The following is a 24,517-nucleotide window of genomic DNA, read 5'->3' on the forward strand; positions in this document are numbered from 1 at the left end:
GTTCTTCCTTAATTTCTGGGTTGATTTTTTGTTTTTGTACTGGAAATGGGCTTTTTCAATAAGCCCATTGTCCTATATTTTTTCTTTTCCAAATTTCTGAGGGTATGCCCTCTGTGCTCCTGTATTCATTTTTACATTTTGAGCTTCAATACAACACCAATTATGAAAAGGAAAAAAAAGGTCTGTGGGCTGGACTTGTCATTTAGGAAGGAAATAGATAAATGGTTGCTGGACCCCATGTGACATTCCTCTTAATATCCTTTGTGACTTGTGGCCCATGACGAACTAACAGCCCATTATTCATGGGTTTAGCAGCCCATAAGACAAATCATGGCCAAACTTAAGCCCATCTGAAGCCACTGCTTGAAAGGTTCCTATGATGCCACGTACTCATCCACGTGGTTGGTTACCATCAAGGCGATCAAAACGAAGATTTGAATGGCGCTAATGAAGGGCGTTATGCGTACGTCTCGTGATTCTGCTGCAGTCGGCGTGTTGATGGACACTCGTCTCTTTCCTTGGGAACCAAGATGAATCTGCAAATGCCGATGACGTCCACCATTAAACTCTCCAACAGACGTGATGTGGGAATCCTCACCAACATCATAATAGGACTTAGGAAGGATGCAAGGTGAGGTTTCCTCAATCAAGTTGACCTTAAAGGCCACTCGCTGGTCTTCTACAAAGACATACTCCGGCACCACAACTCCGGCAGAGACATAGAGAAGAACTCTCTCACCACTCGCCAAATCATCCGCCTCCACACCTTTGAATCCACCACAAAGGTCTCCTATGGCTTCGAATAGCTTGTGGCACCAAAGATGAAGGGGCAACCCAAACAACATCACCCTTCGTATCCTTTCTCGATCTTCCACGGTTGAGCAGCCCACGCAAAGTACTACTTGTCGATGTATAAAATAGCTTCTCCCCATCTCTTCCTCCCCACATCCAAAACCCTTCGTGCTTCGGCCTCCGATGGTAGTCGGAACAGGAAAAGGCCGTCAGGTAGGGTTGAGACCTTCACCCCACACGAAATCTTCCAGCACTTCGTCGCCCACTCCTCAATCCCCTTAGTACACCCCACATCTCGATCAAAACGACCAACCAAAAAGATTTCAGGACAGATTCTCGTTCCGTTATACTTTTTGTGATCAACCCTAAAAACCACATCTCTGCCGATTGAACAGCTTTTGATCTCTCCATGGAAATTGAGATGTGGTAGAGTCGCCACTTTGAGATACGAACGTTGCACGACGCTGATCCCTGCCAAAAAAACCAGAGATCCGGCACCAAAAAAAAGAAATGATGAAGTAGAAGACTCCAGCGTCAAGGAAGGTAGAAAAGGTAGAGAGAAAAGTCAACCATTAGTCAATAGCTAAGGTTGACAAACATGAAATATGAGATCTACTAATTAAAACAAGTTGGATGGACATCTAATCAGCAAAGATTAATTCAATGAAAATAATTGAATAATTAGTTTATTACTTCCACGTATAAACATCTATAGGAGTTAAATGAACTGTCCAAAACCAAAACCAGCTCCCACCCTAGACATAATTAATGAACCTTCATCACCTTTTTTCTTAATGAAGTATGTAGGTCGCACTTGGACTTGCCCTTGATATATTCTATAGCACCCTGAATACCACCAAGCTGCATCAAGAGTTCACGAATCTTATCAACAATACTTTTCTTTGCGTCTGTTGTCCTGACCAAATCCTGAAAATTTAAATTCAAAAACACAAGGTTAAAAAATCGTAACTAAGATATCTTCATGCAAGCAATTATACTTGTAAAATTGACTTAATTAAATTAGTCCAGCACAAGCTGAACTCTTCCCGAGATTTAAAGAGTGTTTGTGTTCAGCTTAATCACACTTAATATGGATACTAGTACAAAATGCATTCTATTAGCCCAAAAAAATAAATGAAGGTTAAGGGAAAATTTTGAAGTATGATACAAACAAGAAGTCCAAAGCTGGCTTTTTAAGCAATGTGATTTGTATATCATTCAGATCCATTTGCATGCCCTACTAGCAATAAAGCAGAATGACCTCCACCAATAGCTTTGAACAACCAAGTTAACAAACAAAATTATATTTTCAAAATATTGTGATTCATTTATGTTAGAATAGTTGTGATGACCGTGTCATCTTTTCTTTTTCCGAGTTTATTTTTTTATTATTTATTATTATTATTATTTTATTTTATTTCCTTTTCGTCTTAGGGTTGTGTTGTGTGGGCCCAAGAACAAGTGTTCGGGAATGGCTCCCGACACTTCATTCATTTCATCATTATATATTCTACCCTCGTGCTCTGTTACATGGACTCTTCAAAAGTAGTGAAGTACCCGTGTCGGACATATATCCCTCGGACATGGGTATGGGATATGTGTCCGACACTTTTGGTTGGACATGTAGTTAAAAAGCTTAGTCAATCATTCAATTACATTATAGTATTACTTTAAAATGAGTTAAATTCCTATACATAACATATTATTAGATAAAAACATTACTTTACTCTAGAAAATAAAATAAAATAATTAATAAAATGAATATTTAGCCATGTCTGTGTGTCCTTCTATTTGGAGATTTGACATATCCGACACATGGATACATAACCGTGTCCGACACCCATACCCCGAGTCCATGTAACATAGCCCTCATGACATTATAGAACTGCATAGCACTTGTATGCATTTTAACTTATATTTTGTGGGGTATTTGTGCGATTATGTTGTGGGGGCATTTTCATTTTTGGGGGTCTTTGAGCGAATATCTTTTAAAGATATTTTCATTTGTACGATCATCTTTTGGAGATATATTATTGGAGGAACCTTTGTGCAATTAAGAAAAGTTAGGACAAGTTTTTGTTTTCATTGGACCATGTGTTAGTGCGGTTGGTGACATGTGGGGGGCTAGGATGGTGACAAGTGAAGGGCTTCGATGGTAGTGTGTGAGAGAGGTAGTGCTATGGTATGTGTTTTTGTTAAGGTAGGCACAACCACTTCTATCACGTTCAGACAGCCACGCTCAGTTTTTCCCAGCTAGCACTTCCTCTAATGTCTCACTTATCAGAATTTTGTACTCCCACCGTTCTCTAGGGTTTTTTTTTTTTTTTTTCCCTCATTTTCCGTAATGAGTAGAAACCTGCTCCGATCACCGTCCGGTGAGGCAGGCCACCTCTGCTCTCTCCCCAGAGAGGAGATGTTTTGAAAATTTTCCATTCAGTACGATCACTATACCAATAGCAGAAGCCTCAATTCCTTTGAGCACCACCACCTTAACTTTATCGTCGAGCTTCACGATTATTGCAGTTTTGTAAAAGCGGAAATCAAAAGACTAATCATGAATTGCAAGTTGAAGGCCGCTGATTTCACCGTTCACCACTCTCAGCAACCTTGTGTTTACAGCAACGACACACTCCAATGGTGTATTTTTGGAAAATTCATCTACAAATGCTTGTTTGGATACGCCATGTCTTTTGCTGGACGTTTTTGTAGGGTCTGGTATGGAGGAGCTAAAAGATTGGCTCAAAAAAAAAAAAAAAAAAAATGTATCACGTGAAAGGGTTTCTTGAGTGGGATTTGGTGCAGGAGTGGTAGAGGAACGTGGATAAATTATGGAATGAGATTGCTAGTATTACTTCTATCAAGAAGCTGAATAGCGTTCAAAACAATGCAAGTCTATTGTGTTTCTGTCCGCCAACCCTAACTTTAGAAAAAAAACTAACTTTAACAGATTTTCCAAATTATGTTTCTGTCCCCCCAACCCTAGCTATAAAAGTTTCAAGAGAGTTCCTCTAAGCCTTCTTTAGAAAAAACTAAAAAAGAAAAATAAGGAAACGTAAGCTTAAAACAAACCTTATTTGCAAGAAGTTTCTGGTATTGTTTCATTTCATCTTCGAGCGCATCCCTCTGCTCAATTAGCTCCTTCAACCTGCTCCCTTCCTTATTATTGTCCTGGAGGTTATCAAGAGACGACTTCCAATCCTTCGGATTCTTTGCATGCACAGCCCTGCAGAAATGCAAGTCTCATGGCATTAATAGAACACATCCCTTCAAAGAATAAAGAGAATCTCATGAAGCATAAGACTAAAAGATTGCTAAAGAGCCATACCAGTCAGCTTCGCCATTATAAGTTGACTTTTTATTCCTAATAGCTGTTTTTAGCCTGCATCCATAAACATTAAGTTAATAATTCAAAACATGATTGTAAGAATAATTCTCACTAGATGACATCGAAAATATAGCTACATTTTACCTAAACTAGGAGGTAAAACAGAAAGATCTTACCTTTCAGGCTCTTCTTCTCCCATTAGAGTAGGTGCTATCTTGGAATACAACAGACTATGATAGCTCACTCCAGCTATATTCAGTGTTTTCAGGAACTCTACATGATTTTTCAAATTTTCATCGCTGCCATTTAAAAATAGAGCAATTAGGAGCAGGAAAAAAAATCATGGTGCAAATCATTTACTTGAGATGTGATATAATACCTCCTTCAAAAGCAAACATGCAAAAGCAAAGAGCTTTGATAATAATTTGTATAGACTAAGAAAGATCGAGATTTAATGTGTACCAATGTGGACCCAATTAAACCAAAAAGCACAAATCAAGGAACATGATGAGTGTGTATGCTGCAAGTAAAATGTCATGACAACTTTTTGAGATTTAAAATAGGCGATTTCATAATAACAAATTTTTAATCTCAAATTTCATAGGAGCTTCATAGAAATCCAAATTTGATTCACTCAACAACTTCTATTTCTTCCCATTATTCCGATGGTAAGACTAGTGAACCTGATTGTGGCACTGATGCTGATAGGAAAATACTAAGATCATTACTTGATCGATTTAAGGCTAAAGCCACTGCCATTGACGAAAGCGAAGATATAGATCAAATTAAGTTAATTGACTTAGTCGGGTCACTTCAAACTTCTAAGTTAAATACTCCTCCATCTAAGAGAAGGTAAAAAACATTGCTGTAAAATCTATCAGAGGTAGTATGATTTTAATGAGGAAATTGCTCTGCTTGCAAGAAAATTCAAAAGATTCTTAAAGAACAAAAATTGCAAGAAAGGTAAAATTCCTAAGAAATTTGACTCTATGAAGGACAAAAATAAAAGAAATTCAACAGATGTAACTTGCAGGAATTGTGGCGAAAAATGTCATTTTCTAGGTGATTGTCTAGAGTAACCTAAAGAAGAGTCAAAGGATAAAAAGAAGAAGAAAACTAAAGCTAGGGCAATGAAATCCACACACTCTCTGACTCATTTGAATCGAATAGTGATAATAATTCTTCTGAGGCTGATGATGTACCTCAAATTGTATTGGTTGCAATTGTTGAACCTCAAAGTACTTCCAAAAATGAGCTTCTAAATTAAACATTAAATACAAAAGATGATGCAAATAGCCATACTGGAAGTGAAGCTGAAAAGAAGGATGATAATCCTTCAAAGCAAATGAACTATTTCACGAGAATGTTCAAGCTAAAAGGTTAAGTAAGAATTTGAAGGCTAAAGTCAAAAAACTAGAACAAACTTAGAGGAAACCTTGAGGCCATAGCTGAAAATAATAATAATAATATTTTGTTGCACGATGAACTTCAAAGATGCAAACCTGGTTTTTTCAACAAAATAAATGTCTTAGTTCAAGGAATATTTATTTATTTTTGTTATAAAGTCTTAGTTCAAGGAATTGAAGCGCATAATTTGAAAAAATTCTAATCTGGGAGGGTCTAGTTACTCTAATGTGTTGGATCCTGTTAAACGGATTGAATTCTTGTCCAGCCCATGCCAATTAGTGAAATGTTTTGGGAGACAAGGAGGAATTCAAAAGAAAGTATATTTTTCCAAGAAATAAACTTTATGGTCTGAACAGATCAGGTCATTCTCATGGGTCAAGTTGTTGCGAATAAGTCGGATTCTTGTAAACTGGTCAGCCCATGCTAACTTGTTTTTTTACATTCAAATTTCATAAAATAGTATAGAATTTTCAAAAAAATGGTTATTGGATTTACGCTATCAAGCAGGTTTGACCAACCCGTTTCAACCTGGCTCACACAGTTAATATTGTTCCTACATATTTTTATCCGTCTATTTTTTATCCATCTGAATATGATGATGAATTTAGCACAAACTAAGAATGGCTTTTATGTTTTTTATATTAAAAGTGATTCATTGGGTCACGATGGGTTGACTCCATCCATTTTGACCCAACCCAAATTTGACCAGTCACAACCCATTTTTTGACCCGGTCCAAACCCACCCATTTCCCAGGCCAGATTAGAAACAATTTTACTATAACAAACCTAACATTAAAGAAAGGGAAAAAAGAAATATAACTTCAAATGTTATTTTTCAGTACATTGATTTCGGATTGCCGTCATCGCTATGCAACCGCCGCTGAGTATCAGAAAAATCATACCCCAGTTTGGGGGGCTTGAAAACCTCTTGGGACTCCTGGAAGAATCAATTGAAATCAAATATTTAGACTACCTTATCTTCAAGATGTAGTACCTTATAAAAAAGGAAAGAATTACTTTCTAATAACATACCATTTGACTAAAGTACCGAACATTGTGTTTCTTTTCAGTTGTGGCTTTAAATAATCCGGCCTTTAGTACCTATATCATTAAATTAAAGCAGTCATGCTTATAACAAAAAAGAAATTCTTCCATGAATAATAACCAGACAAGTTTCAAGAAAACGTATATGTTAAACCTGTTTCTGGTACATCTTCTCCTCAACTGTCCCACATGTCACCAATCTATATACAACAACATCATTTTCTTGCCCAATCCGATAGGCTCGATCAACGCTTTGATTATCAACACTGCAAGCATAAAAGAATACGATAAAAAACACTTGTTATAGAAAGTCACATTGTCACCTTTCTTGGAAGCGCAATAAGCAATATCCTCACTCAAAAACACTTGCACATAATAACTGAAATATGATGTTCATCACTTAAGGAGTACGCTGTAAATATAATGAAACTACTTGATATTTGTTTCCAGAAATATTTATGCTTGTTAAAGTACAAAAAATTTGAACAGGAAAAAGAAAAATCATGCACCTCGGATTCCAAGCTGGGTCCACGATAATGACCCTATCTGCCTTTGTTAGTGTTAGGCCCAAGCCACCAACTTTGCTCGACAACAACAAGATGGGACCACCAATCCCATGTTGAAAATCCTGAGACATTAACTTAACATGAAAATTGGAAGAGGGGAGGGGGGGGGGGGGGGTTTGAAGTAGACCACTTACGTCCACAATTTTTGTTCGGTCCTCTGGTTTAACCTGACCATCAATACGAGCGAAATCATATGGCTTGGATACTAGTGACTCCTGGAAAGAAATTGTCAAAAATATTAGCATCGTGCTGGAGCAAATAAAATTTAGAATTATAACGGGATTCAAATAACATTAAACAAGTTAATTGTATTTTAAAAAAAAAAGAAAAAAAAAAATCATTATATACAGGATTGAACATTCAATCCTATAACAAGTGATGTCCAATTATCAATGCAGTTGTCAATTTAACCAAAGACTATCTTATATCGTTACCTAAATTTTTTTTGATAAATAAATAATTCATTAAAAAAAGCGTTCAAAAGGAAAACTCATCCCTAACAAAACACAAAAACCTGGGTACCCTAAGGCCCCAAGGAAGCCAAAAACTCTATAGTCTCCTCAACAGAAGAACAGAGTCGACCCAAACCCCAAAAACAAAGAGAAGATGATCAACCGACTCGCCATAACCCAACAAACTCCAAACAAACCTAGCAAAAGGTTCCAACAATCGACCGCCACTGGACAATGCAAGAGAAGATGATCAACCGACTCGCCATTACTTACACATGCAACAACAATTCACCGTGATAAGCTTTCTCCTTCTCAAATTATCCAATGTCAAAATTTTACCCCACACAACCGTCCAAGCCAAAAAGGCCACTTTCAATGGCGCTTTAGTGCGCCACACAGCCTTCCACGGGAATACCACCCCATCCAAATCCACCAGGCATCCGAAAAAAGATCTCACACTAAACATTCCCCTAGCAGATGAAATCCAAGCAAGAGAATCCCTACCTCTTCCCCGGATCACTTGGCAAAACAACTCCTCTAAAAAACCAAAAATATCATCCATCTCCCAATCCTGAAAAGATTGCTGAAACAGCACATCCCAAACCAGTCTCCCGCTATCAAGACGATAGCAGTCAGCCACCAAGATCCACCGCAATCCTAAACAATCTAGGGAAAGAACATGCTAACATGCGGTCTCCACACCACACATCCTCCCAAAACCAAATCTCCCTACCATCATGAATTTTGAATCTGACATGCTTAGAAAACTCATTCCATCCCTTCCGAATGTCTTTCCAAACACCTATCCCTCCAGGCACTTGTTTAGCCTTTGTTGTCTAAACTCTAAAGTGGCAGGGCTTGACGTTGACATTAATGTGTCCATGTGTTTTTTCGGGTCATTGTGGGACAAAAGATGTGAGACAACCTTAAATTACTTAGTGTTCCTGTCCCCCTCCTTATACCATAATGCTCTAGATTTCTATCGCCACAAAATCTCCTCCGACACAGCAATCTCACCTTGGCACACCACTCTCCTACTTCTTTGCTCATCATCAATATCACCCATGCCTTCCCGGCGATCAATCTCTGCAATCTCCGCCAAAGCCCTACTCTTCCTCCACTCGAGATTCTCGAAAACCTCCTTATTCCACCTTTTTATCTCCCTTTTCAGCACTCCAAGCTTTCTAGCAAGAATAAAACTCGGGTTCCCAGACAACATACCCCTTTCCCACCAAGACCTCACACACTCCTGAAAATCATTCGCCCTAAGCCAAATATTTTCAAAACAAAAAGAAGTCATTCTAGACCTTAAACCAATACAATCCAACACCAAAGGAATATCACGTTGAGAACACTTAATTAGATCCACCTGCGAGAAAAAATTATTACATAAAATTACAAAATGATATAAGACTAACCTGAATGAAATTTAGCATCTTCAGGGACTGAGAAAACACAAGAACATTATGCCCCTCGGGAATTAATGCATCCTGTGATAAGCATATAACATTAGATAAAGCAATTAAATGATCTATCCAAATTATTAATTCTATAGTTTGAGAAATCTCTAACCAACAAAGATAAGATGAATGATAGCTTGCACGAATCATTCTCATTCTTTTTTTCGCAGTTCAACTTTTGACAAACATGATTTATGTGTTTGGCCATCATTTTTCCAGGAGATTTTTTGTCATCCTTGCTTTTAGGAGATCTAGATTTTTGGGCCTTCGTGTTTTCCACAACCCCTAGTTCTTCTACAAATTCAGCTGCATTAGTCAACCGCTCAGATACATCAGCTTCATCATAGTCTTTCAGCATGTCTGGATGATTGCATATGTCGATCATAACCTGCTTGAAAAGACATAATATTTGGTTAGTATCTTGACTGAGTTAAAAATGGTAACCAAAAATAGCAAAACAACCAAAAAAAGTAAAGTGTAGTCCATCTCTTTACAGAGAAAATAAGGAAAAAAAAAACATTTAATAAACCTTAAACCAATAATACCAATTATATATATAACAAATTTCAGGATATTACAGTAGAGAACGGTTCCCCAACTCATTCTGCCAACACAGCCCCCTTCCTTTCTCCTTCATTTTCTTTTCTTCTCCTCCTTGATTACATGTGTGCGTTATACTCAGGATTTTGTGCATCGCCCATTAATCCTGTCGTTTGTAAGTACATAAAGTGGTCATCTATGTCTTGTTTTTTTGTTTTTTATTTGTTTATCTAGTTTTTTTTTTTTTCTTATTTAAGATACACATCCATCAACATCTGTATATTGTTTTGCAAACGAAAAACTGCTTTAGAAGCTAAAAGAACTCTAATGCCTAATGCCTACCTTAGCAAATTAGCAACATTAAGGACCATGTCCTTGAAGATCCTATAACATGCTTTCCCTCCTTGAGACAATATTATTTCTTCACATATTGTAGATGTGTGAATCAAGTAGATTATGCATTCAACAAATTATTCAATAAATTTCTAATGACGTAACAGGAAAGGGAAAGATCTAAAAAACTATACAGTCATTGCAGCCAACGGGGAGCCCCCAAGCTTCGAATGGTGCATTCTTTCCAAAAAGCATCGATACATTTTACGCTACAACAAAGAAAGAAAGTCAGTGCTCAACGTTTTTAGTTACCCAAATTTCAGTGAGAGATGACGTGAATGTAGGAGTTGAAGAAGTTGTACCTGGCAGGTAGTCAATCTTAGCCAAACGATAATGTCGTGTTTCTCTGGAGCATTTGGGATTTTGTCCTTGCAAAATACATCGCTTTTCATGCGACGTAGAAAATATGGTTTAATTGTCTCCCTCAATTCCTGGGAGAAAATTATAGCAAAAATAGTAACATCGGATTATTAACATTTCTTCTAACCTCTTGAGAACTTGGTTCACTTGCAAAGACAACGATTAAACAAAAAAGTCAAACAAGCAAGAAATTAAAATTTAACTGAAATTCTCATAGTACATATTACTTTATGAGTGCCCCTTTTTTCCTGGTAGGTACATTGTGAGTACCACGCATAAGAGAAGATAGTAGTGAGAAGAAACTAACAGTGAATGCAAAAAAGTACTAATATAGACTGATGTTTCACCAAAGGTGAGGCGGAAGTCCAAACAACCGAATTTTCTTACACCCTCGATCCTTAAGAACTCAAGAGCATCCGACCCTAAAATTCCGAACATCAATATATAATATATAATATAATATTTAACAATATATATATATATATAGGTAAAGTAATCCAAGCAATCAGTTCTTTATTTGAGCCCACGAGTTCTAATAATTGGTGTTTGGTGGCATTATGTACTTAAGGTAACAAATTTACTCAGATCACGGTTTGTGGCATCAATTATTTGGTAAAAAAATAAAATATTAATTTTAAGGAAATAATAATAATAATAAAATAACAAATAAATAAAATTGAATAATCAATTTAAAATCGTATTAAGGGGTTAATAGTATCACCAATTACCAACAAAATAAGGTAATGAAATTTTCTAGTATCTTCTAGGAGGCCTATAAATACAACCATTCACTTCTTCGAGAGGGGGGCGACGAGAGGAAGGGAAGAAAAATAAAACCTTATCAAGTAATACCCAACCCTCTCACTCACTTTCATAAAGCATTCAATATCCTTCAAGTTCTCCATAGAGAACAATAAGCCTACCGCCGCAAGCTGCCTCCAGGTAAGTATATTTTCACCTTTGCTCTTATGCATATATCTCTTCTTCTACTCTTTCTTTACATGACCCATGTCTGTGTGCAGTAACCCTCATCATTCTTAGGCATGATACCCTTGAAGATATAGTGTACACCATGGCTCCCATGGGTCCTATATCCGGGGTGGGTTAAAGAATGATGAGTTCCCTCAACCTACCCTTCATACCGTAGTTTCCTGAAAGGAATATTTTTGTGCAAACCCAATATTATTGTTGTGTGTGCATTCATCCAAATAAAAATAAAAATAATTCTTGTTTTTTTTTTTTTTTTTACACAATTATTTTTATCTACAAGCGTGATGGCTTCATGGCACCCTAGTTGTCATGATGGTCATCCATGCTCCATGACTCTTGTAGGGATCTCAACTATGTTACATGGACTCGGATACGGGTGTCAGACACGGGTATGTATTCATGCGTTAGACGTGTCAAATCTCCAAATAGAAGGACACGCGGACACGGCTAAATATTCATTTTATTAATTATTTTATTTTATTTTCTAGAGTAAAGTAATGTTTTTTATCTAATATAATGTTCAATATAAGCATTTAACTCATTTTAAAATAATAATATAATGTAATTGAATGATTGGATATGTTTTTTAAGTATATGTCCAACCAAAAGTGTTGGACACATATTCCACACCTATGTCCAAGGGAAATGTGTCTGACACGGGTACTTCACTACTTTTGAAGAGTCCATGTAACCGAGGATCTCAATACCCTTGTTTTGACTACCAATAATTTGCGGTGTAGTTCGAAACGTTTCAAAGTCATGATCTTTGTATTGCTCACACACTCACTCTATGTTGTCTAAACCAAGTAATAAACTTAGGTTTTACTAAAAATCATTCAAAGCTCTTTTAAAAATTTGTTTTCAAAATTTTCATTAAATTAATATAATTGATAAAAAAATCAGGAATTCTTCTTCTCACCTAAAATACACATATTTTAGGCATAGGTTTCTAAAATAACCTAGAGTAAATAAAAGCCAAAAAAATCTTTTTGGAACCCTAAGATTCATATATTTTAAGCAAAGGTCATTAAAAATCTAGTGTAAATAAAATTGCCATGCTTTCATAAAAACAGAACTCTTATATTTTTCAATACTAAGAAAACATTAAATTCTAATTTTCTCAAAATCTAGTATTAAATTCCAAAGTAAACTAAAAATAATTCATTTACTTTTAGGTCAAATTAGTGCCTAAAGGTTAATTTGACATATTTTCGTTATAAAAGTCATATCTTTTAAAAATTAAAACTTTCATAAAAAGAAAATAATTTTCCTAAAAATAATACTTTCTTAAATCATGTTTCCTAAAACATAAGTTTTCCAAATATTATTCTCTATAAAAATAAATTTTCTTAAAGTACAAGTTCCCTAAAACTCAGATTAACAAAAATAATATTTTTCTAAAAGTCATATTTTCTAAAATAAAACTTCCATAAAAGTCATATGTCATAAAGTAAAATTTTCCTTAAATAAGCTTTCCTAAAATTCATGCTTCTTAAAATAAATATGTTCTTAAAATAAAATATACCATAAAAGTTATATTTCTTAAAATAAAACTTTTCTAAAATAAAGTCTTCCTAAAAGTATGTTTCTTAAAATATATTTTTAAGTTTTATTAATTATCACTCTTTTTAAATAGAATATTTATAAGTTAGAACTCAAAAGTCTTTTCCAAAAAGTATTCTTCCAAATATATTAATTGTTTTTCAAGTCTCTTTGAAAATTTAAATTTCATCCTTTCAAACTTATTCGAATGTAATATATCGTTTCTTAAAAATCTTATTCAAAAATTAGACTAGCATATTACTTTCTTGAAAATCATATTTTTCAAGTATAAGGTCTCTCTCAATTTAAATTCTATTTTCAGAACTCTCCAAGTAAACACATGATTTTCTTAAAAATCCATTAAATCAATCATATGATTTTCTTAAAGATCATTCTCACTTTAATTCAAATTCTATTACTGCTTGTTCTGAGCCAGTTTTGGGAAACAATTTTGGGCCCTTGGTTCCTGTGGTGGATGGCAATGGTTCTAAGCCGTCAGGTTCGATCCATGTTTGCAGTCCGATTCTGGTACAAGTAAGTCCATCTCTTCGCATGGGCTCTCTCCTTTTCACCCTTCTTCTTCTTTTTCCTCTCATCCTTGTGGGGTGACACGAAAGAGCTTGGGGGTGGAAAAGGGAGTGTTGTCTTCTGTTTCAAATTTTTTGTCCCCGGTCTTTGAGGAAGATCCGGAGCCTGACTGTGTGGAGCGGCATGGTGGAGGTAGTGTTAAAGGGTTGGGCTCCTCTCGGCTTTGTGACATTAGCTGTGAGGGAGTTACTGTTTGTGTGGGGCGAGATGTGAAGATTAAGCTTGATGAAGCTACAACTAATGTTTTATTGAAGGAGTTGCGGGATCATATGGCCTTGAAGGGTTTGCAGTGTGATTCAAGGGATTATGTGTCTGATGAGGAGGTTGTGACATCGTTGGCTTGTTGTTCCCCTTCCTCTTCTGATGTTTAGGAGGGAGCTGCAAGTTCCTCTTTTGATGGGGAGTTGGATTTGGTTCAGTGGGAAGGGGGTGAGCCAGATGTTGATATGTTTGTCCCTTTGGTTGTTGTTAGACCGGAGAGGGAGTGTGTGAGGGATTCTGCTGCTGCTGACAGAAAGGATTGTTTGGAGGAGGAGTGATTGAGAGAGAAGGGTGGGTACTCTTTTGGGAGTGTCATTTGAAGGTAGGATGGATGAGGCGATGAGGTTGTTCCATGACGTTCTTGATGCTCAGCTTTTGAATAGGGTGGGAAGAAGGGGTGGGACTCAGGCTGGGATGGGGGAGAGGGAGGTGCAGAGTCCCTCTGATTTCGTTACTTATGAAAGGAGGAATAGGGGTCCAGGGAAAGGGACAGTGGAAGGAGGAGTGGGATTGCTATTTCATCTGTTTCCTTATGAAGCTACGAATTCTATCATGGAATGTCCAGGGTCTCAATGACTCGGTTAGAAGAAAAGTTATGAAGTCGGGGATTTGTAAAGACGGTGACGGACTTGATTGTGCGAAGCTTTTGTGTGTGTGTGTGTGTGTGGGGGGGGGGGGGGGGGGGGGGGGGTGGGGATTTGTGGAGTGGATTGCTTTGAATGTGATAACCGTTGGGTCCAGGTGGGGCTTTTCTCTGCTTCCTGCGTCCTTTCTTTGTTGGAGGATGGTTTTCGCTCAGTTTTTCCTGGTGTTTATGGTCCTACAGAGAATAGCGTGACGTTTGACATAAAGTCCTTCTCGGAGTTCATTGATGTGTCTAGGTTGTTTGATTTGCCTTTGGTGGGTGGTCCCTTTACTTGGTCTAGTGGTCGCTCTCCTCCTTCCCTCTCTCGACTTGACAGGGTCCTTGTGTCAAGTGATTGGGAGGAGAAGTTCTCTGACGTTGTTCAGGCCACTTTGGCTCGCCCTTTATCTGATCATGTTCTGCTGATGTTGGATTGTGGTGGGTTGCATAGTAGAATATCCCTTTTCAAATTTGAGCCTGGTGGGTGAGATATGCAGTGGTTGGCACCCCAAGTCATTCTCTCGCAAGTAAGATGCGCCTTTTGAAGAATGATATTAAAGTTTGGAACAAAGAGGTTTTCGGTAATCTGGTTAGGAGGAAGAATCGGGTTTTTTCAAAGATTGTTGATATTGATCGGATGAAGGGTCAGGGCATTTGGCGGATTCCTTGAGACTTAGGAGGTGGAGTGTCGGGCGGAGTTTGCTTGCTGAGATTGCTGTCATGGAGGAGATTTCATGGAGGCAAAAGTCTACAGCTTTGTGGCTCAAGGAGGGCGACAATAACACGAAGTTTTTTCATAGACTTGCCAATGCTCATAAAAAGGGCAATCACATTAGGAGCATCCAAGTGGATGGGGAGATGTTTTGTAAGGAGGAGGAGATTTGTAAGGGTTTTGCTGATTACTATTTGATGTTGTTCACAGAATCTGCTGGTTGACCCTTGCTTGCAGGGCTTCATTTTGACTCTATTTCGAGTGAAAAGTGCTCTATTCTAGAAGAGCCTTTTTCTGAAGAGGAAGTTCTGTCTGCATTAAAGAGCTGTAACGGGGATAAAGCCCCAGGTCCAAGATTCCTTTTGGAGTATTGGGAGGTGGTCCGAGAGGAGGTGATGGGCACTTTTCACGCTTTCCATGCTCAGGGCTCTTTTGAGAAGAGCTTGAATGCCACTTTTATTGCTCTCATTCCGAAAAATGGAAGGGCACTGGATGTTAGGGATTTTCGCCCTATTAGCTTGGTGGGGTGTTTTTACAAGTTGATTGCTAAAGTCTTGGCTTCTAGGTTGAGGAAGGTCTTGGATGGTGTCATTTTTTACTCTCATAATGCCTTTGTGGGAGGACGTCAAATTTTGGACTCAGTTCTTATTGCTAGTGAATGTGTGGACTCCAGATTGAGTAGTGGGGTTCCAGGTGTTTTGTGTAAGTTGGACATTGAGAAGGCATACGATCATGTGAGTTGGAGTTTCCTCCTCTACTTGATGGAAAGGATGGGGTTTGGAGTGCATTGGAGGAAATGGATTCTTTTTTGTATTTCTAGTGCTCGCTTCTCTGTCCTTGTGAATGGAGCTTCGACGGGTTTTTTCTCTAGTTCGAGGGGATTGAGACAAGGGGATCCGCTTTCTCCTTTCTTGTTCCTTTTTGTGATGGAGGCTCTTAGTAGATTAATTAAGAGGTCGGTCGAGTTGGGTTTTTTGAGAGGCTTTCGGGTGGATGGGGATATTCCTAGTCAGTTGGAGATCTCCCACTTAATGTTTTCCCATTTCTTACTTGGGGTTGCCTCAGGGAGCTCCTTCGAGGTGTGTGGGGTGCTGGGAACTGGTTGTGGATAGATTTGAGAAGAGGCTGGCGGGATGGAAGAATCAGTACCTCTCTAAGGGGGGTCGGGTCACTTTGATCAAGAGTACCCATCCATGCCTCCCCACTTATTTCATATCACTTTTTCAGATTCCTTCTTCTATGGCTAAGAGAATTGAGAGACTGCAGTGCAATTTTTTTTTGGGGGGGCGGGGGGGTAGGAGAAAGAAGAGGAGTTCAAGTATCATCTGGTTCGTTGGGAGCAAGTTTGTTGTCCGATTCGGAGTGGAGGTTTAGGGATTAGGAGGTTGATGCCTTTTAATAAGGCTCTCCTTGGGAAATGGCTTTGGAGGTTCAGGGTGGAGAGGTGTTAGCTTCGGAAGAAGGTTATCGCGAACAAATTTGGGGAGAGCAATAGAGGTTGGAGTTCTCTTGAGGTGCGTGGTCCTAGAGAGATGAGGGTTTGAACTTTCATTCGGAAAGGGTGGGATGATTTCAGCAAACATGTTCGTTTTTGGATCAGGGATGGTAGGAGGATCAGATTTTGGGAGGATCTTTGGTGTGGGGAGCTTCCTCTTGCTCTCACTTTCCCACGGCTCTACAAGATTGCTTCTCATAGGTAGGCCATGGTGGTTGACTGTTATCATCTTGATAACGGGAGACTAACTTAGGATGTTCAATTTAGGAGGCCCTTTCACAACTGGGAGATTGAGGAGGTCACTCGCTTTTTGGAGTTATTGTATTGCTAGGTGATTACAGCTGGAGATTCTGATTGTTAGCTTTGGGATCCTAACTCTCAGGGTCGCTTCGAAGTTCGGTCCTTTTCAAGTGTCTTACGGTTGGCTCTGGAGGCCTTCTTTGCTTGGACTTCTGTCTTGGGTAGGATTTTAACCCAGGATAATTTGAGGAGGAGGAATCAGGTGGTGGTTAATCGTTGTTATTTGTGTCTGCGTGATGAGGAGACAGTTGATCATCTTCTGTTACGTTGCAGCATGGCTAGGGACTGTTGGGATTTGATGTTTAGTTTGTTTGGTATCCCTTGGTTCATACCTAGATCCTCTAGAGGGTTGATTAAGGCTTGGAGAGGTTTTTCAGTGGGGGCTCACATTCAGGATGCTTGGAGGGCTACGCCTCTTTATATTTGGTGGTGCATTTGACTCGAGAGAAATCAGAGATATTTCGATGGAAAGGAGAAGCCTAATTCTATGCTTAAGTTCTCTATTATTTCCACTCTTTTTTGTTGGGTCTCGGGGAGAGATTATAGATCTGTAGAGGAGATTGTTGTTTTTTTGGCCTCTTTGAAGGCTTGAGGCGCTTTTTGGCCTTGTGTTTTTCATTGGGGTCCGCTCCCGTTTTAAGTGTTTTTTATAAATTTTACTTTTCAAAAAAAAAAAAAAAAATTCAAATTCTATTTCTCAATAGGAAATTAAATCAACCATATGATTTTCTTATAAATCATTCCCTTTTAGTTCAAATTCTATTTCTTAAAATAAATTAAATAGACCACATGGTTTTATTAAAAATCAATCTCCTTAATTTCAAAATCTATTTCTTAAAATAAATTAAATTAAAATATGACTTTCTTAAAAAGTCATTCTTTTTTAATTACAATTCAAAAGTCTCTTTCTTTCTTAAAAGGTAAATTATTTTTCATTTAAACCCTAGTTTCTATATAAGCTAGGTCATTTAAATCGGGTAAGGTTTCTATTAAAGTCATCCCATTAAAGAAACCTTAGTTTCCATATAAACCAGGTTATTCAAATTGAGTAAGTTTTCATTTAACCTAAGTTATCCCATTAGGAAAACCTTAGTTTCCATATAAGCTAGGTCACTCAAATTGGGTAACTTTTCATTTAAGCCAAGGTATACCATATAGGAAACCCTAGTTACCATATAAGATTAGATCTCTCAAAGTTTGTTAAGTTTCCATTTATACTAGGTCATCCCAATTAAGAAACCTTAATTTCCGTAATTTTAATCATTCAAGTAGTAATAGGTTCACAACCCTTAGCACCTCAATTAGATTTTCCATAGTTAAACAGACTCATGTACAAACAAAATAATTCTAGACTCTAAAGTCAAATATCTTTACAAAATAAAAACTGCCTCTTTCAAGTCAAGTTTTAAGAACTCTCAAGTTCACTCTCTTCCAAACTATCTCACAAAGTCCTTTCAAAAAGCGTTCTTTTCTAAAATATCTTGTAGGCTCAGATGTCACATCTTCAGATTAATTTTTTTTCTAAACCTCTCAAGTTCTCTCTTTTAAAACTCTGAAATCTTTTGTTATTAGCTCTCTTTGTTTTGGGGGTTTGGGTAGATTATGTTCTTATACTGAGGAGACTGTTAAGTTTTTGGCTTCCTTGGGCCCTTAGGGGTTCCATGGGAGGAGACAGAGGTGATGGAGATGATGCAACCGTTAGCTGAAATTAGACCGGATAGGACACTTGTGGAGTTCTCTGGTTCAGGGTGTGAGGATAGAGGAGGGGAGTGGGTCAAGAATAATATTGATAGTGTGAGCAGTATGCTTGGTGTCTCTTTCGAACCCAATGAGGAGCAGACTCAACTTCTGTTACACACAATTGTTGTAGGGAAGACAACGGGGGTGGACCAATGCAGGGATCTTCCAAAATATCTCACAAAGTCCTTTCAAAAAGCGTTCTGTTCTAAAATATCTTGTAGGCTCAGATGTCATATCTTCAGATTAATTTTTTTTCTAAACCTCTCAAGTTCTCTCTTTTAAAACTCTGAAATCTTTTGTTATTAGCTCTCTTTGTTTTGGGGGTTTGGGTAGATTATGTTCTTATACTGAGGAGACTGTTGAGTTTTTGGCTTCCTTGGGCCCTTAGGGGTTCCATGGGAGGAGACAGAGGTGATGGAGATGATGCAACCGTTAGCTGAAATTAGACCGGATAGGACACTTGTGGAGTTCTCTGGTTCAGGGTGTGAGGATAGAGGAGGGAAGTGGGTCAAGAATAATATTGATAGTGTGAGCAGTATGCTTGGTGTCTCTTTCGAACCCAATGAGGAGCAGACTCGACTTCTGTTACACACAATTGTTGTAGGGAAGACAACGGGGGTGGACCAATGCAGGGATCGGGAAGTCAAGAAGAAGTCGAGGTATCCCCATGGAGCGGGGGAAGGGAGATACGGGGTCTTATTTCTAACGTGAATTATGATAAGAAAATGGAGGTGGGTCAGGGAAGGAGCACAGATAGGAAGAGGGAGACGGGTAGGGGAGGGGGTATCTCTGGTTTTAAATGAAGTGTCGAATCATATCGTGGAATGTCCGAGGTTTAAATGACTCGGATAAGAGGAAGGTGGTGAAAATGGCTGTGAGGAAATCGGGTTAGGAGTTTGTGGGGAGAGAGGTTCATTGATTGGGAAGCATTGAATGCGGTTGGGACGTCAAGGGGAATTTTGGTGATGTGGGATAAAAGATGGGTGTCAAAAGCGGATGTGCGGAGAGGGCATTACTCAATTTCTTGCTCCTTTTCTATGGAGGAGGATGGGATTCAATGGATGTTTTCTGGGGTGTATGGTCCAGTATAGATGGGGAGAGATTTCGTCTTTGGGAGGAGTTGGGGGCGGTTAAGGAGCAGTGGGGTCTTTTGTGGTGCATCGGAGGAGATTTTAATGTTGTTAGATTCCCTTTGGAGAGATCAACAGGAGGCAGGCGGACTTCGGCTATGGCTCAGTTCTCGGAGTTTATTGATGGGCATCGTCTTCATGATTTGCCGTTGGAGGGGGCTTCTTTTACATGGACAAGTGGCAGAGATGCTCCTACTCTCTCGTTTGGATCGTTTTCATATTTCTGGAGATAGGGAGGAGAAGTTTCCGGATGTGGCTCAGGCAGCTTTGGCCAAACTGACATCGGATCATATTCCTTTGGTCTTGGACTATGGTGGGCTAAGGTCGAGAATTACTTCGTTTCAATTTGAAAATATGTGGCTTAGGTCGGAGAATTTTCAGGGTTGTGTGAGATCTTGGTGGGAGGGGTGTATGGTGATAGGGAATCCAAGCTATATTCTAGCTGGAAAGCTTAGGGCATTGAAGCTGGAGCTTAAAAAGTGGAGTAAGGAGGTTTATGGGAATTTGGAATGGAGGAAGGGTAAAGCTTTAGCTGAGATTGCAGAGATTGATCGGCGGGAAGGTGAGTGTGGTATTGATGAGGGTCAGAGAGGCAGGAGGGCTTGCTGAGATCGCCTGCTCGGAAGAGATATCCTGGAGACAGAAATCTAGGGCTTTATGGCTAAAGGAGGGAGACAGGAATACCAAGTTTTTTCATCGGCTTGCCAATGCCAATAGGAGGGGTAATCATATTGGAAGGATTACTGTTAATGGGGAGATTCTTGTTAGGGAGGAGGATGTGCGCAGAGGGATCGCTGGTTTCTATCAAGGGTTGTTTTCAGAGCCGAGTTTTTGGAGGCCTCACTTGGATGGCCTGCAGTTCGATTCTATTTCTAACATTTCTAGAGAGGAGTTGGAGATTCCATTTTCTGAAGAAGTGCCGAGGGCGTTAAGGAGTTGTAATGGGGATAAAGCTCTAGGCCCGGACGGCTTTACCATGCGTTTCCTCTTAGAGAGTTGGGAGGTGGTCAGGGGAGATGTGATGGGTACATTTCATGCTTTCCACATGCAGGGGAGGTTTGAGAGCAGCTCAAGGAGTTTGCGTCGAGGGGATCCCCTGTCACTGTTTTTGTTCATTATCGTGATGGAGGCTCTTAATAGGTTAATGGGGAGGGTTGTGGAGCTGGGATTCATTAGTGGTTTCAGGGTGGGTTCTAGGGTTGGATATTTCCCATTTGTTGTTTGTTGATGATACTCTGGTCTTCTGTGAGGCTAAAGAGTCCCAGCTGAGATATTCGAGAGCAGTGTTGATTTGTTTTCAAGCACTTTCGGGCTTGAAAGTTAATGTGGGGAAGATTGCTTTGATTCCAGTAAGGAAGGTGCCAGATATGGAAAGGTTGGCTTCGGTCCTCGGTTGTGGGGTATGCTCTTTCCCGATTTCTTATTTGGGCATGCCTTTGGGTGTTTCTTCTAGGAATGTGAGTGCTTGGGATCCAGTGGTTGATAGAGTGGAGAGGAGGCTAGCAGGGTGGAAGAAGCAGTATCTTTCAAAAGGTGGGAGGATCACCTTGTTGAAGAGTACTTTGTCGAATATTCCTACTTATTTTCTTTCCCTATTCCAAATTCCGTCCTCGGTTGCTGATTCAATTGAGAGACTTCAGAGGAACTTCTTGTGGGGAGGATCTGGGGAGGAGTTCAAGTATCACCTTGTCAGGTGGGAGTAGGTGTGTAGGCCCATTCAGTCTGGGGGTCTAAGTATAAGGAGAATTGGGCCTTTCAAAAAGCCTTTGCTAAGGAAGTGGTTGTGGAGGTTTGGTATGGAGCGGCATAGGTTATGGAGAGTTTTGGTAGGCCGCTTTGGGGAGGAGGCCGCGTGGTGGGTTTCGTGTTTGGTCTCGACTTTCGGAGGGGTGGGGGTTTGGAAAGCTATTCGAAAGGGGTGGAATGAGTTTTCCAAACATATCAGATTCAGAGTTCAAGATGGAAGGGAGGTTAGTTTTTTTTTTTTTTATAAGTAAATTGTATTAAAAGGCGTTCAAAAGGGGAACACGTCCCGATAATAGTACAAAAACCAAAATCAAAACAAAATAACAATCAAAAACCAAGGAAAGAGGAGACCTATGAACCTAAGGATCCCAAAAAATTCATGATCTCCTCTATAGAAGAACAATCTCTCCCCGTACCCCAACAAAAAAGAGAACAAATGATGGAGTACTTTAAAACCCCAATGGGTAAATCCTCCCCAACAAATGATCTTCTATTACGCTCTTTCCACAGGCCCACCAGATACAAAAAGGAATCACCCTCCAGAAATCGCAAACACGAGTCCCCACCCTTTGCCTCCTCCAAGTATCAATAAGTCCCAGTGTGGTCCGAGGCATAACCCACTGGATGCCAAAAAGACCCAACATAAGGCTCCAACAATCATGGCCACTGGGCAGGGCAGGAGAAGGTGATCCACAGACTCTCCATCGGTCATACACAAACAACACCGATTAATAATAATATGTCTTCTCTTCCTTAAATTGTCGAGAGTCCAGATCTTACCCCAAACAGCAGTCCAAACAAAGAAAGCCACCCTCAGAGGAGCCTTCGAATGCCAAACCGTTTTCCACGGGTAAGAGGAGGCCTAAAAACCGGAAATACAGAAAAAGAAAGACCGGACCTGAAAAATCTCCTGTGAAGAAGGCACCCAAGTCAAGATATCCGCCCCAGTACCATCCACCTTCGCTATCAAGGTGATAGCAGTCAGCAACCAAAACATGACAGTCTACAGCAATACTAAACAATCTAGGAAACCGTCTGCGCAATGGACGATTCTCACACCAGGGATCCTCCCAAAACCGAACATTTCGACCTTCCCGAAATCTGAATCTAATATGTTTGGAGAACTCATCCCACCCCTTCCTAATGGAATGCCACACACCCACACCAAAGATTGCTCTCTTGCTTGCTCTTTTCCGAGACTGTTTCGAATTGCTGTGGATAGACGTCTCGGTTGCTGACTGTTATCGGCTTGATAGCGGAGGACGACTTGGGATGTTCGTTTTCACAGATTTGTTCAGGACTGGGAACTGGTTGACGTGTATAGTTTCCTGGAGCTCTTGCACTGACAGGAGATGCGGGGTGTCGGAAGGGATGCTTTGGTTTGGATCCCTTCATCTCGGGGCACTTTTTGCGTGAGATCTTTTTTCGGTTGTCTTTCTGGTTCAGCCGGGAGGTTTTCATGGAAGGCAGTGTGGAGATCCAAAGTGCCACTTAAAGTGGCCTTTTTTTACGTGGACGGTAATGTGGGGTAAGATTTTGACGCTTGACAATTTGAGGAGTTGAAAGCTCATCATTGTTAACCGGTGCTACATGTGCAAGCATAACGATGAGTCGGTGGATCAACTTCTTTTGTGCTACCCAGTGGCTATGGATTGTTGGTCCCTTTTGTTGGGCTGTTTGGAGTACAGTGGGTCATGCCTAGATCTACGAGAGAGTTGATTGAGGCTTGGAGTGGGGCGGTTGTTGGACGCCAAGCTAGAGGGTATTGGAGGATGGTGCCTCTATGTCTATGGTGGTGCTTGTGGAGGGAGCGCAACAACAGAGCTTTTGAAGGAAAGGAGGCCTCGATTGTTGTTCTCAAGCACATTGTTATTTCCTCTCTTGTCTTTTGGGGATCGGGTAGATGTTGTGGATCCTCCGAGGAGTTGATTGATTTTGTGTCTTCTTTGGCGCCTTAGGGCTTTTTATGTATTTGGGACGCATTCCCCTTTTGAACGCTTTTTATTGAAAGTTTACTTATCAAAAATAAAAATAAAAATAAATAAAAACACTCTTAAGTTCTCTCTTTTAAATAAAGTTCTTATGTTTGACAAACACTCTCTTCAAAATTAAACCACTATTCTAAAATATATTTCCAAGGACTCTTAAGTTCTCTTTTCTAAGTTATTCCATATTATTTTCAAAATACTTTTTCAAGTGACTTCTATGTTCACACTAAAATAAGTTAATACTAGACTTAATTAAACTACGTTAAACCTGATCCCTATCATGTTGCTCAAAACATCTATTTTTAAGAACCACTTCCTTTTTTTAAGGTCACATACGCCTACTGAGGCCTAGATCTTATCACTTATTGATATGGTCTAGTTTTTAAGATAATATTAAATCATGCATATCTGATGCAATATTCTATATTTTGTAAAATATTTTAACCCATGAAAGCGACATGAAATATAAGGTAACCGTGTCTCACAGATGTGTGGGGTGCCTAACACCTTCCCCATGCATAAGCAAACCCCCGAATCCATTAATCTAGTTCATGAAGGCTAAACGGTAGTCAAATATATTTAGGGCCTTTATTAGACCTCTTATGTGTCAAAATATTTAGATATCCTTACAAATCCCTAGACATTACTTAGATTACCTAACACACCTTAAATCCATGTTACGTGGCAACTCCGAATAGACATTAATCGGCCCCATTCATAATAATCATTGGCCATAGCCACTCGTCGCATTGAGTTCTTTTCTTCCCTCATACAAGTTTAGTATAAACCCCTATATAGATGTTGAGGGAAATTTCTGGGCGCGACATACACAAATTTTTGCACATCAAAACACAACAATTCAAAATCCAAATAATATGAAATTGGGTCTTTTGATTAGGCACTCAATTGGATACTCCTGCAATTTCCGACCACCACCCACCCAACGCTGAGTAAGGACACACACAAGGGCTTCACTGTAGTATCATACTAATTTAATTATATTACCTATCATACAAGTTAAAACATATAATTGAAATTCCCTAAGTATATACATATATATA

General features: G+C 39.2%; 1 protein-coding gene across 2 annotated transcripts in view; it reads right to left on the bottom strand.

The window, feature by feature from the left end:
- Nucleotides 1–24,517, bottom strand: part of LOC132294572 (protein CHROMATIN REMODELING 24-like) — a 43,355-nt gene that overhangs the window by 12,334 nt on the left and 6,504 nt on the right. For both annotated transcript variants that reach the window (XM_059792482.1, XM_059792490.1), the window contains exons 9-21: nucleotides 10,282–10,410; nucleotides 10,114–10,188; nucleotides 9,159–9,434; nucleotides 9,005–9,076; nucleotides 7,269–7,349; nucleotides 7,078–7,196; nucleotides 6,723–6,834; nucleotides 6,557–6,625; nucleotides 6,367–6,461; nucleotides 4,294–4,416; nucleotides 4,118–4,171; nucleotides 3,862–4,015; nucleotides 1,576–1,719 (exon numbers count right to left, since the gene is read on the bottom strand). In XM_059792482.1, coding sequence (XP_059648465.1) covers nucleotides 1,576–1,719; nucleotides 3,862–4,015; nucleotides 4,118–4,171; nucleotides 4,294–4,416; nucleotides 6,367–6,461; nucleotides 6,557–6,625; nucleotides 6,723–6,834; nucleotides 7,078–7,196; nucleotides 7,269–7,349; nucleotides 9,005–9,076; nucleotides 9,159–9,434; nucleotides 10,114–10,188; nucleotides 10,282–10,410 — 1,503 coding nt within the window. The remainder of the gene's footprint in view (nucleotides 1–1,575; nucleotides 1,720–3,861; nucleotides 4,016–4,117; nucleotides 4,172–4,293; nucleotides 4,417–6,366; nucleotides 6,462–6,556; nucleotides 6,626–6,722; nucleotides 6,835–7,077; nucleotides 7,197–7,268; nucleotides 7,350–9,004; nucleotides 9,077–9,158; nucleotides 9,435–10,113; nucleotides 10,189–10,281; nucleotides 10,411–24,517) is intronic.

Source organism: Cornus florida, unplaced genomic scaffold (genome assembly GCF_030987335.1).
Source record: "Cornus florida cultivar Cherokee Brave unplaced genomic scaffold, ASM3098733v1 CherokeeBrave_3.0.0_Hap2_Chr01, whole genome shotgun sequence".
Lineage (NCBI taxonomy): Eukaryota > Viridiplantae > Streptophyta > Magnoliopsida > Cornales > Cornaceae > Cornus > Cornus florida.